We start from the raw sequence: 13,979 nt of genomic DNA, 5'->3' as shown, positions 1-13,979 counted from the left end.
ACTACTTGATGTTCTACAGGGGACTATGGAAAATTAGTAAATGAGTATTTTCACATCACAGAGTTGCAGAGCCTCCATGGTACACTCACTTTCTGAATGAGTCCGTTTCTATTATCAGGAACCATAAAACTTAATTAAGAGGCCTTGGGATTTTATGGAGTTTTGTATCAAGCTGAAGAGTTAATTTCTGCTTTTGAAAGACTTGAAAAAACAGTACAACATTTGACTGCCCAAACCAAAAAATGTTTCAATTCTGTAGTTTTTAAGTTTAAAAGAGATATCAAGGATTTCGATGTATATATTTATTTTCTTTTATTCAAATGTGCCTTCCATGATGGTGGTAGAAGATGAAAAGGAAATTATTTAAAGGATTATATAAAATGCCAACAAATACATTTATTAAACAAAGGGTACGAATTTACTTTTTTTTTTTTTTTGTATTTTAGGAGGTTTATTCGAACGGGGCAGGAACAGGGTAGAGGTGGTGAAGATCAGGAAAGAAGGGGAGAGAGGAGAGAGAGAGAAGAGAGAGAGGAGGAGGAGAGACCAGAGAGAGAGAGGAAAGAAAGAAGAGGAGATAAGAGAGAGGGGTGAGACCAGAGAGACCAGAGAGGGAGGGATAAGAGAGACCAGAGAGAGCCGCACCTGGGGGGGGGGGGGGGGGGGGCTTTTGTCTGCCAGGTGTAGGGGGCGGGGATCGGGAGGGATTGAGGTCAGGCCCCCAGGGGATTGGCGCCTGCAGGTGAATGCCTAGGGATGATTGGCGAGTGGGCGGGGTTGGTGAGTGGGCTGGAAGATTGGGGGTGGGATTCTCAGGTGGAATGCCAGGTTACATCTGATTTGTGGACGGCTGGAACGGCGTGAACTTCATGAGCTGTGAGGAAGAAGGAATGGCACTGGGTCCAGGAAAGGATATTGGAATAACTCCTTACATTCCTCCCTTTTGTTATATATAAAGGAAGAGGGGCATTGTTCTCTATGGTTTCTAGGAGCTGTTTTCTCTTGGCAGTGGTTGCAGCCTGGTGGGAAGAATGGGAGATGGAGAGACACTTCTAGTCCTGCAAAAGAAACTAGTTAATGGTTTGATTAAAAAAAATTTTACATTTCAGTGGATGGGAATGGAAGGAAGGGTTATTAAGAATCCTTTTGAAAAGTTGGCTTGAGTTGATTTTCTCTTAGCCAGGCCTTCTTGTACTTGATTCTGCATTACTCCTGAATGGTCAGCATAGACAGGGTAGCTTCACCAGGAACCAGAGACCCTGACTACCTATCATCCTAGCTAACTCCTCACATTTCCAAACAAAGTAGCAAACAGGGATAAAGGGACGACGACAGCTCTAGCTTCTTCAAGCTGAAAGGGGCGTTGTTGAATAACTGCAGGAGTAGGGGGTTCTAGAGGTTCCTGGTAGAAGTGTAAGTCATCAGATGTCAGAAGTACTGCCTGGCACTTGAAGGTTTCTCTTTCTTGAAGTCTAGATAACAAAACAAATCATAATTATAATTTTTCCCAACCTAACAGGTCATGAGTTCAGTTAAAAACCCAGCTGGAGTACTTGGGCTTTCAAGCTTAGATATAAAAGAATTGTCAGGTTTTAAACTTTGTCAGAGTAAACATTAGTTTAAAATGATGGATAGATTTATATCAGTTTAAGTTAACTACTTCAAATCCCAAATTTTGAAACACACCCAATGAATGCAATGGAACACATTAAACCTTTTGGGTTGTATGAAATTGTTATCTGAAACAATGAAAAGATTAGTGTATGGCATCAGAATAGAAACCCATCACAAGATAGGTAAATGCAAGCTGACACCTTGAGTAATTTAACAATTATTGCATTTCACGTTTATAGTAACTTTGAATCTAGCTAGGAAGCAGGCAAGTGCTAGATTTAACAATTATACTTTACCAATCGTTGTAAGCCCTAAGAGCTTGAGGAAGACATAGCCTGGAACATAAAGCACAGTACTTAAAACATTCTGTTACAAGACTACTAGTCACATTGTAGATGGCACAAGATTTAAACTAGTTTTCATTTACAATAACTCAGCAGTTTATAGTATTCCAACAAGATCTTACAGAACTTTATACACTTTAAGGCAGAGACAAGCAATCTACTAATTTATAGGCTAACAAGTCATGTACTGGCAATTGAAGAACACAAGAATCTTAAGTAGATGAGCTGAGAAATCCCAAATAACTTGGCAAATTATGAGCAAGACATGGAGTCTGCCTTAGGGCAGTGAGGGTATCCTACCTCAGTGAAGTCTAGCAAAAACTTAAGAGGGAGATGGCAAACATGTCTATCAGGTGCCTGGTCATTGAGGCAGGCTGAACAATTACAGGTTAACTAAGTTTTCCCTAGGAAAGCTGCTTTTCTGAGCTTCTAGATTAATCTGTCACCTAAGCTAATATGGGGCTCCTGAGAGACCCTGATGGTCACTGTAAGAGAGGGAAGAAGCCAAAGCTAGCTAGGACAGAGAAGGCAGTGTCCAGACAGAAACTTACAGTTTCCCTTCCACTATGAGAACCACCTGGGGCTCTTGGGTGCTGTTCCGTGGTGTCACCGAAGTCCGTGGATGGCCTTGAGCCTGTGCAGGTTCCTGGGCTGCTTCAGTCCCATGTGGGAGATCCAATGGGAAATGACTGACCTGAAGTACTTGGCCTTCATGGGCAGTCATATCTCCAATGAGTTCCTTGGCAGTTGGGACATGGCCCTGGATGTCCTTTCTGATGATCCTTGGTGAAGTGTCCGTTGCTTCTGCAATGAAGAGCACTTGGGAGGCCTCCGGGCGTCTCACTGGAACCAGGAGCACACACCTCTCTCATCCTGCTCTGCCATGGTATCCCCTCCTGGTCTCTGAAGTAAGAGACCATGGTGACCCCTTTAAGAGGATATCAGGGTACTTTCAGGTCCCATTTGTAAGTTTCTAAAGTTCTTTCCTAATGTCAGAGCAGTCAAGAATCTGCTATCTATACATCACCTATTCTCTACATAGAATCTAATGGAATATACTCGAAGTCATTCCTCAAGCATTTTAGGAAGCTGGAGGATTACTCTGTGGCCCTAATCTCAAGGAATTATTTAAAACAAAATTAAAAGACTTAGCAATTCTCATTTATGAACATTTCCATCTACAAGTCAATTAAAACAGACTACATAGTTTGCCACATAAAGATGTACATGCATACCAGCTAACATACATTATAAAACAAAACAGGTTTTGTAACAGCTTTTGAAAAATCTCTTAGATGTTTTAAAGTTACCAGTTATTTAGAATTACATCTTGCTCTTAGTAACCGGAATTAAAGATACTTTCAGTTGGAACCTGTCCACACCTTCTTTGACATACTTTAACCTGGAAAATATCTTGTAAAACACATAGATTTATCTTATGCTTTGGAGTAATTTAACAGTGGCTTAGGACAACTTTATACCAGAGTATTTCATATAACTGTTACGTTACATTAAGTTACAGAACAAGTTGCATTTTTTCTTTTCCTCTTTTTTTTTTTTAAAAAAAAGAAAGGCTAAATCACTTATGTCTTACCCCACCCCTCTCAGCTAAGGGGTGGGAGGGAAAGCTAGAGAAATTTAGGCCCTTAGGGTGGCTGGGTGTGGTCAAGTCAGAAGAAACTGGGAGAGCAAGTTAGGCCAAGGGTTAAAACAGAAAAAAGTTTTAAACAGGAAATCTTTGCTACCCAGTGTGGAGAGCAAACGGAGACCTTCAGACAGAGGGGGATGGAAGGGAGAGAAAAGCAAGATGGCGGACAGAGGGATGGGGTGGGGACTGACTGCAGATGGAGGATAAGATGGAGGTTTCTTAGATGACAAAAGAGATGGGGAAAGCACGTGGCACCAGAGCCCTGGAAGAGGGCACTGGGGTTTCCTACTTCATGGCTAGAAAACTATGGAAAAGACAGACAGAAAGTGGAGAGTGAAGAGGGAATGACACCTCCCGCCCATTTTTCCGAATGCACACAGTAGTCAGCTAGATTCCAAAGAATGTTCGGATCCAAAGTGCCATTAATCGGCCATTTGGAGGAGTTAGCTAGGGAATATTGAGGCCAATTCACATTGCAGAGGCGTATTAGAGTTTTACGTTTTAGATAACGAGCCAATTGAAGGGTTTCTAAATTTGCTAGAAGACAGCCCAAGGGGGTGTTGGGAGGAACTGGCGATAAAAACATAGCTCCCATAATTATGATTCAGGACTGATTAACACAGTGGACCCGGTGGTCCGTGAAAACGACCCAGCGGTCGGACCCGGTGGTCAGGAAAAAATGGCTCTCGTAGAAGGTCGTCACCCCCTACGTAAGGGACAAGCCAGGTCCCAAAACACCGCCTGTATCTGAAGTTGTTAAAAACGACCCAGTCGTCTGACCCAGTGGTCAAGAAACTCAGCCCAGTGGCCCAACTCGGAGGTACAGGGGGCCCGCTGCAGTGACCCAGTGCTCGGAGGACTTACAGCCCAGTGGCTAAGAGACACAGCACCCGGCCGGGGTTTACAGAACTGGTCTCCCAAAAACTCCCAGAAGTGGAGAATCAGACCTGGTTAGAGGAGCACAAATGTGCCAAACGCACCCAAAACTTCAAGGGCTGAGAGGGAACCCTACCTATAACACTGTATGCATGCAACAACTTAGCATTCGGAAAGATGGGGAATACCTCGTGTGCTCCACTTGAAGATGGAGTACCAGGAAGAACGCATCTAGGCTGTGTCGTTGCTGGATGGAGGCAGATGCTAGCACCGTCAGGTCAGATGAACTCAGGAACGGCCACGTGGAGGTAGAGAACTCTGGAACTGGCAGGCGAAGAAGGCAAAATCAGGAACAGGCCGTTGGAGATGAATTCACGAACCAGCAGGCGGATGGAGATGGATTCTGACGGCTGCTGATGAGTCTCAGTGGCGCAGATGAAGACAGTTAACACAGAGCGCAGTTCTCATGGCTCGGGTCCCGGTAATGGCCGAAGGCCTGAAGGCCACGCGGCCAAGTGCCGGGGGAAACCGACCAGTCACGGCACCAAATGTTAGTTATTTAAAAAGATTGGAGAGTTCTAGTTCATAGGATATTATGACATTATTACGTGCAGCTAATTCCCACAACCTGGTTCTTTACCGTGAGCTGAAACACAACAGATGCAACGAGGTATCTTAGGAGGTTTATTCCAACGGGGCAGGAACAGGATAGAGGTGGTGAAGATCAGGAAAGAAGGGGAGAGAGGAGAGAGAGAGAAGAGAGAGAGAGAGAAGCAGAGACCAGAGAGAGAGGAGAGAAGAGGAAATAAGAGAGAGAGGGGAGAGACCAGAGAGACCAGAGAGGGAGGGATAGGAGAGCAGTATGAATTTACTTTAACTAAGTCATATTTTGATGAGCTAGGTATCAAAGAATACTACAATTATAGATTTTACTTTAAAGGCATATGAGCTCAAAAACATAAAAAGAAACTGCAAATTTTAGTGACATTCCTTTTGTTGGAAAAGTTCATTAAAAACTCCAATAATTGCCCATCATGGTTAAAGTACAGCATAATGTGGCCAGCATCAGGAAGCATTACACTTCCACCTGTGACACCAGAATCTCATCTGAATAGCAGTTTGATTCCCAGCTGTTCTACTTTGTATCTGGCTGCCCATTAATACACCTGGAAAGTAACAGAAGCTGAACCAGATCCTTGGGCCCCTGTAACCATGTGGGAGACCCCAAAAAAACTCCTGGATTCTTGCCTTGGCCTGACCCAGCCCTGGCTGCTGTGGCCATTTTGGGAATGAGTCAGAGGACAGCTGGTTTGTCTTTCTCCCCCTCTTTCTCTGTAAATTCTCCTTTCAAATCAACCTTTAAAAAGCAGTTAAGTTTGCTAAGTGGTTTGTTAAGCAGTTAAGTTTGTTAAGTGGTTTTGTAGAACTTTTCAAGTATGAAATAATAGAATTTAACACTGAGTTCTGGAGAAGCAGAGGAAAATTCAAAGGCAGGGAAGTTAAGAGGATAGGGGCCAACATTATGACAGAGTTGGTTAAGTCAGCAAATATAGGAGGGTAGGTTGAGTCCCGGGTGTTCCACCTCGGTCCAGCTTCCTGCTATTGTGATTGGGAATTGAGAAAGCAGCAGAATAGGGCTCCAGTGCTTAGGCCCCTGTTACCCACATGGAATACCCAGTTCCAGACTCCTATTCCAGGCTCCTGGCTTTGACCTGTGGTAGACATTTGAGGAGAGGAGATGGACGGATGCTTCTTAGTTTTCTTTCTCTCTGTCTCTCTCTGTATGTCTCTCTGTGTCTCTCTCTCATACACACACACAAGCACACACACACACAAAGGAAAAAAAAGGAGTAAACCTTAATTTCTCTGGAGACACATGTTAAGGCGCTTTTGTAAATCATTATGGTCTGCTGCTAGCTGTGTGATCTCAGAAAATAACTTTCAGTGCCCAGACCTCAGGTCCCTTATCTATAAAAAGATGAATCATTGTGTCACTCCTGGAAGATGGAAGAGACAATGTAGTTTTTAATTTCCTTCCAAAGCAGCACACAAAAACAGAGTAACTAAATAACAAAACCAATAAGAGAACTACAAGCCCCAGAACACAGTCTTTTAAAAAGTGCAACAGTCCCAAATAGCTGAAACATGGCCTGGGTCAGTGGCCTAGCGGCTAAAGTCCTCACCTTGAACACCCCGGGATCCCATATGATCACTGATTCTAATCCCGGTCGCCCCACTTCCCATCCAGCTCCCTGCTTGTGGCCTGGGAAAGCAGTCTAGGATGGCACACAGCTTTGTGACCCTGCATCCGTGTGGGAGACCTGAAAGAGGTTCCTGGTTCCCGGCTTCAGATTGGTGCAGCTCCAGCCATTGCAGCTGCTTGGGGAGTATATCATTGGACAGAAGATCTTTCTCTCTATCTCTCCTCCTATCTATACATTTGACTTTGCAATAAAAGTAAGTCACAAATCTTTTTTTAAAAATAGCTGAAAGAGAACAGAATATGTTTCACTCCAGCAGGACTGGAATGCCAAAGTACCCATGGTACATTCCATAACATTGTATACGAACTCTAGTTCCAGACCCACCAAGCTTCCCTTCAACAGAAGCTCCATACTGAGAAGATACTATCTGGGCTGGGAGAATAATGTAACAAGAAAGACAGCAGATGGAGAAGACAGAGAGTAAGGAACTCTTAGAAAGCAAGATTCCATTTTTAAAGGGGATTCATTGAATGGTTGATTGATTAAAAGGGGAAGAGACAAAGGGAGGTAGATCTTCTACCCTTTAGTTCACTCCCAAAATTCTTACAACATGCCCGGCTGGGACAAGCTGAAGCCTGGAGCCAGGAATTTCATACAGGATTTTCACATGGGTAACAGGAACTCACAAATGTGATCTAGCATCTGGTGCACCCAGAACACATTAGCAGGCAGCTGGATCAAAATTAGGATAAAGGCACACCAAGCAACAGTGTAACATGCTTTCTAATAATGCACACCTCAATATACTACTTTTTTTTTAAACTCTGGGTACACACATCAGAAACGGAGTATAAAAAAATAGACTGTTCCTTTCTAAAAGTCCTGAAAAGCAATTTCACAAAATTTCAAAAAGCAGGTCAAGGTCAAATCTCACACAAACACAGTGAAATAACATTAGGAAGACATAAGAGAGCAAGACTGTGATGTGGTATTTCTAAAGTACAAAAATTATTAATAAATAAAATCATATGACACATGAAAAATCTAAGTCAAACTGAAATACAGAAATAAGCTGATATAACTCAAGAAAAAATTAAACACTTAAAATCAATTTCAGTAGCCTTGGGGCCAGTGGAGTGCAACAAGCTAATCCCCTGCCCCGAGGCATCCAACATTGGATCTGCTTCATGTCCCAGCTGTTCTACTTCCTATCCAGCTCCCTGCCTATGGCCTGGGAAAGCATCAGAGGATGGCCCACAACCTTGGGACCTTGTGCTCATGTGGGAGGACTCATGAGAGAAGCTCTTGGCTGTCAGCTTCAGATCAGCTCAGTTCTGGCCAACCAGCAAACAGAGGCCCTTCTCTCTTGATCCCTCGTTTGCTATATATAAAATCTGTGTTTCCGGGAAATGAGCCAATCCCAAAGGGTTAGATACCACATGTTCGCCTTAATTTAAGAAGATATGATGTTATGCATAACATGTTATGTTATGGATGTTATGTCATATGTAGTATATAAACTAAAATGGAAATGTGAATGGGGTGGTCACAGAAAGTGGTTAAGAAATCGCATTTATTTTTAACATGTTGGCTGCTCAATACTATGTCAATTAATTCCATAACGATGTTAGTTGGTGCTGATAATATGTTAGTGCTTTTATTTGATCGGGATGATACTCTGCTGTCTCTGCCCTCAGACCAGAGAGGGTCTCCCCAATAAGTAGTTGGACTTGACTGGACTATAAGATGCTGGACTCTATGCTTGGCATATGCTTGCTAAGAGGGAATCTCAACTGAACTTGAACTATGCTTATGCAACAGGGTGGTGGAACCCACCATGGGGGGAGGGTGTGGGGAAGTGGGGGGAGAATCCCAGTTCCTATGCAATTACAACACAATGTAATTAATGAATAAATTTAATAAAAAAAGAGCCAAAAAAATCTGTTTCCAATAAAACAACTCTTTAAAAGAAAAAAAAAGTAAACTATTTTAGAACATGACAGTGAATAAATCTAATAATAACAGTAAAAATAGAAATTCAAAAAATGTTATGAAGAAATGAAGGAGAGAGAATTGAAGAACAAATGACAAATCTTGGAGATAAAATTATAAAATTGGAAGAAAACCTTTTCCATCTGCAGTCATTTCTACAACACATGTGCGATCTGTACATGGAAATCGGAGAGGGAAAGGGAAGGGAGGAAGGACGTAAAGAAGGAATGAGAGAAAATGATGAAAAACAAGCAGAAGAGAAAGGAAAAGGAAGGAAAGAAAGGCAAAATAGAAGTTTAAAGTTGTCAAAAGCAAATTTTCAAATAACATGTTTTCATTACACCCTATGCTTACTGAAATGACGGCATCCATTGGAACAGACTTCTTACTTAGTTTCGTAAGTACTGCTCCCAACTGGCAGTTGCTAGGGCTTCATACAGAATGAAATGGACATTCTGATTCTGTCCCTGATGACCCAGAAGTTATGTCACAAACCTTGATGTTGCAACAATGCCTTTCCTTTAAAAGGTGAGGAGCAAGAACTCCATGGTGAACAAATTGCCTTCAGCTCATGCAGTGGAGGCGTGAAGCAGCTGTTCTCATGTGCTTTCCAGCTCTACATATGTGAATCTACTACCGAGGTTTTCAAGAAATACCTGAGTGCTAAGATAGGCATTGCCCGAGTCTACCCCATCCTCTCATATGATCTCTGAAGCAACTACTTAGCTCTGAATTGTGCCTGGAACACATAATATGAAGCATACCAATGTGTATGGAATGAAAGACCATCTTTTACTCAAGTGAAATTCTTATCGTTGTGAGATATGAAATTAAAGGAGATCATCTGACCTCTTCTTTACAAGAATACAATCAATAGGTAAGAACGCCTTAAAAAACTAGGCCTCAGGTGGAAGAAAGAAGACTTCAGCTACAAATTTGTGGGCAATATGAATAAAGCAGAACTTGTTCCCAGACTCCCTAATCATAGACTTTTCACTCCTTTTGGATAAGTTCTTTTCATTGTTGCTATAGTTTCAGTTCTTGGGAGTGCTTTGTACTGAATAGGTATTAAGTTTTATAGATAGTAAGTGCTTTGTACTGAATAGATTTAATTACTAAGATTTATTGATGATTTCAGATTATTATGATTTTATAATAAAATGTTACATTTAATTTACTTACTTGTTCATTTCCTGGGTATCTCCTGTAACTGAGATATAATGTTTTGTGTCAGCAACTCTGTCTACTCACTTTTACATACCCCACCCTAGAGTAAGGTCCACTCATAAAATTTATTTAAATTAACACAGCTGATCTAGTTGTGTATATTCAGATCTCTTGTAGCAAGCCACATATATCCCTCCAAAATAACACACAAAATATTAGTAATGCTCTCTGACAAAATCCTCCATTTAAACATATATCAATAAATACACACATACAAATCTACTCACATGTACCAGTTTATACAGAATAATGCACTCCTGACTGCATGTCTTAAGCAAAAGTGTTTATTTTCATTAGAAAGGCAGATTTACAAACAGAGCGAAAGATCTTCCGTCCAATGGTTCACTCCCCAAGTGGGCACAACAGCCAGAGCTGAGCCAATCCAAAGCCAGGAGCAAGCAGCCAGGAGCTTCTTCTGGGTCTCCCAGGTGAGTTCAGGGTCCCAAGGCCTTGGACTACCCTCTACTGCTTTCCCAGGCTGTAAAAAGAGAGCTTGTTGGGAAGTGGAGCAGCTAGGACATGAACTGGCACCCATATGGGAAGCCAGCCAGTTGAGCCATTGCGCTGGCCCTGATTGTATGTTTTTTAAGAATTATCAGATTCATACAACACACTACTATTTTCTCAAAATGGTATTCAGCATGTAACGGAATCAAGGGAAGGAGAAAAGCATAGGAATTTATTATCCAATGTCAAAGTAAGCCACTTCCCACCATATTTAACCCTTGGAGCAATCCAATTACATCATAGTTGCTGTGTTATGTCATAGCAGTTGAAACCAGAAAAGGATGTATTTTTTAAAGTCCTTTTAATTGTAAACTCCTTTGCATTAAGATGTACGACGTGAGCTCAAATTAAATTGAAAGTGGAAAGATGACTGCATTAATAGCCAGTGGATTTGGACTCTTTGGACCACAATGGCCATTTGATGACATCCCAAAGGCAGTCACAAGGTAGGAGAGACTTTTCCATGGTGTTTTGATGAAAGTAATGGCTGCAACTTAAAAGAAATGTAACTAAAGACTTTTTTTAATTTTAGAGGCTTTGATTTTTTATAATTATTCAAAACTTAATTCTTTAAACTTTAGCATTTTGACTGTGGTTGTGCCTTCAACACTTTCACAGCAGTTTCTTCCTCCTCAGTGGGAACGCACACCCAGCCTATCATGCACACTATTAGCACATGGAACTTTCGCTTTCTGTTGATATGTGAATAAAAAAAACAACATTACTAAAGGAAACAAATTTCAACACACTGTGTTCATACAATAAAATTCTTCTACGGCTCTCTATGGCTGCAGCAAATGCCCAAACATCATGTTCTCTTATACCAAGCTCTCCATGAACTTCAACTTGCTAACTTTCATAAAATTATTTTTCCCAACACTTCCATTTAAACAATCCTGTATTAGCCTACTTACAGTTATAAAAATGCACTATGTTTTATGATTTTGTGACTTTCAATAGACCAGCATCTCTTTCAAATACCCCTATTGTGTTCTCTAATGAACCAACTATTACCCATCCTTAGTGTAAGGATAGAAGCTTACTCTGAGCCTCTATCACTACTTTCCTTGGTAGCCACATGATAATATAACTTATATCAACACATTCAGCTATTATTTGCTTATGCACCTGAAAACTAGTAAATATGCTCCTTAAAGGTGATAATCATGTTTGACATAGCAGCTGTTTCTATTTATTATCATAAGCCAAGCTCCAAAATTGTAGATATAACAAGAAATCTATAATACTAGACCTTATCAATCACCCTTATTGAAGATGGTTTACACATACATATGTCTATACAAGCAGTGTTCAGAAAGTTCTGGATATGCAGTAGAAGAATGAATATACAGGGACTTTTCTAAGCCTGGAGCTTATGAAAAGCTTCTAAAAGGAAGTGAATTTTGCTTGGAGGAACAAATTGTGGCAACTTTTCTCAATACTTAAATTTTTATTTATTTAACTATCCGCTTATCTATTCATTTATTTGTTTAAGAGGGACAGAGAAAAAAGAAAGAGCACTCCCTTTCATTGGTTCACTCTCCAAATGTCCTCAACAGCTAAAAGTGGATCACGGTTTTCCATATGGATGGAAAGAACTCAATTAACTGAGTCTTCATCCTCCCCGAATCCGCATCAGCATTGAAGCTGGAGTTAGGAGCTGAAGCTAGATCAGAAATCTAAGAATGCCAATATGGAATGCGGACATCACTTTAAAAGCATGTTTGTTTGAAAGGCACAGTAGCAGGCAAAGAGGAACAGAGAGGAAGTGATCTTCCACCTGTTGGTTCAGTCCCCAAATGGCTACAACATCTGGGGCTGTGTTGGGCCAGATGAAGCCAATTGAGTGGATTTCCAAGCACATCTGTCACAATAGCCCAAGACCTTGGGCCATCTGCTGCCATTCCAACCACACAAAAAGGGAGCTGGAGCATAAGTGTAGCAACCAAGCACTTGAGTCACAATTTTGATATGGGATACCAACTGTAGCACATCATGCCCAGAGGCATTTTAACCATAGCCTTAATGCTAGGTTAGAGGCCAACTCCTGTGGCTGATACAGTATCCAAGATAAAATACCCAAAAAACAGATGAAGTCAAAGAAATAATGACCTCTGGAATTTTTGTGTAATTTTAAACTCTTTAAAAGTCTCATAAAATATTAACTCATTTTCTCCTCAACAGTCTTTTATACTGTAGAATTTTTTTTTCTAATAAGTGGGCTTAGAGTCATTAAATAACTTGTCAGATTTCTGCAATTATTAAGTGGTTTTTAGCAAACAAAGAATAGAGAAGTTCGTAATAAATTAACTAGGTTCAGTTGCTATCAGTTACTGGCATATAATAATCTGGAATAACTTAATGTATGCTATCTCATTTAACATGAACACTATGGTATATGACATGATGGTACCTATTTTATAAATGATAAAGCTGAAGGTTACATCATTTAATTTAACTTGCCCAATATCAAAGCATAAGTAAGAAATATATTAGGTCCTCCAATCCAATTCTGACTCCAAAATTTATGTTCTGCACCACCAAAATTATGTAACTCCAGTGAGACTGGCCAATATTCAGAACTCAACTAACAACACTTGCCAGCATGGATGTGGCGAGAAAGGCACCCTCCTTCACTGCTGGTGGGAGTGTAGGCTAGTACAACCACTGTGGAAATTAGTATGGAGAGTGCTTGGAAAATTGCAAATAAACCTGCCATATGTCCCAACTATCCCGCTCCTAAGAATATACCGAATAGAAGTGAAATCTACATGTGAGAAGGGGATCTGTAATCCTATATTTGCAACAGCACAATGTACAATAGCAAATACATGGAAACTATCCAGATGTGCGTCAAAGGAAGAGTGGTTAAAGAAACTGTGGTACATCTACTCTATGGAGTATTATTCAGCTATTAAGGATGAAATTATTCTATTTACAACCAGGTGGTCCCAACTAGAGACCATTATGCTCAGTGAAATGATTTAATCACAAAAGAACAAATACAGTATATTCTCTCTTATGTAAGGAAATTAACATGGAAAATGTAACTCCAATAGTCCAAGCCATACTGTTTTTTTATTGTTTTCTTTTTTGACTGTACCCCATGTGTTTGATGTTTTTTTATTTCAGTTTGGTTCATTCCAAATAATCTCTTTTCTCTAGTCCAATTCATCAAGGGCTCATGGATTATACGATGGCATCATTTTTCCCAAGAGACTTCTGTGTTTCCTTTTTGTCACTCCTGTGTTGGTTACTCAGTGGTGCATTGTTTTGTTTTGTTTTGTTTTTCATGGCAATGTAATTTGTTATTGATGTTGTTGTTGTTGTTGTGACTGTTATAACATGCATCCCTACATTCAGACGAAAGATGGAATCCCAATGAAACTGTTGGACATGTGTAGACAATGGGATGCTGGACTGTCTGATATTGTCTGTACCAACAATGTCGGGGTACACTTAAATAAGAGACTGATAGAATTATGATTGGTTATGAAGGACTATACCATAATAATAAAATGGGAAACTTGTACCACACAATTCAAAATAAAAATATATTAAAAAGTA

General features: G+C 40.6%; 1 protein-coding gene across 1 annotated transcript in view; it reads left to right on the top strand.

The window, feature by feature from the left end:
* Positions 1-9,257: 9,257 nt before the first annotated feature.
* The window catches only part of KIFAP3 (kinesin associated protein 3), a 150,405-nt gene continuing 145,683 nt past the window's right edge, over positions 9,258-13,979 (top strand). The window contains exons 1-2 of the mRNA XM_058660626.1: positions 9,258-9,555; positions 10,740-10,858. Coding sequence (XP_058516609.1) covers positions 10,779-10,858 — 80 coding nt within the window. The 5' untranslated portion in view covers positions 9,258-9,555; positions 10,740-10,778. The remainder of the gene's footprint in view (positions 9,556-10,739; positions 10,859-13,979) is intronic.

This window comes from Ochotona princeps, chromosome 2 (assembly GCF_030435755.1).
Source record: "Ochotona princeps isolate mOchPri1 chromosome 2, mOchPri1.hap1, whole genome shotgun sequence".
NCBI classification, from domain to species: domain Eukaryota; kingdom Metazoa; phylum Chordata; class Mammalia; order Lagomorpha; family Ochotonidae; genus Ochotona; species Ochotona princeps.
The sequence above is the reverse complement of the archived record's forward strand: the minus strand, read 5'-3'. Positions and strand labels throughout refer to the sequence as shown.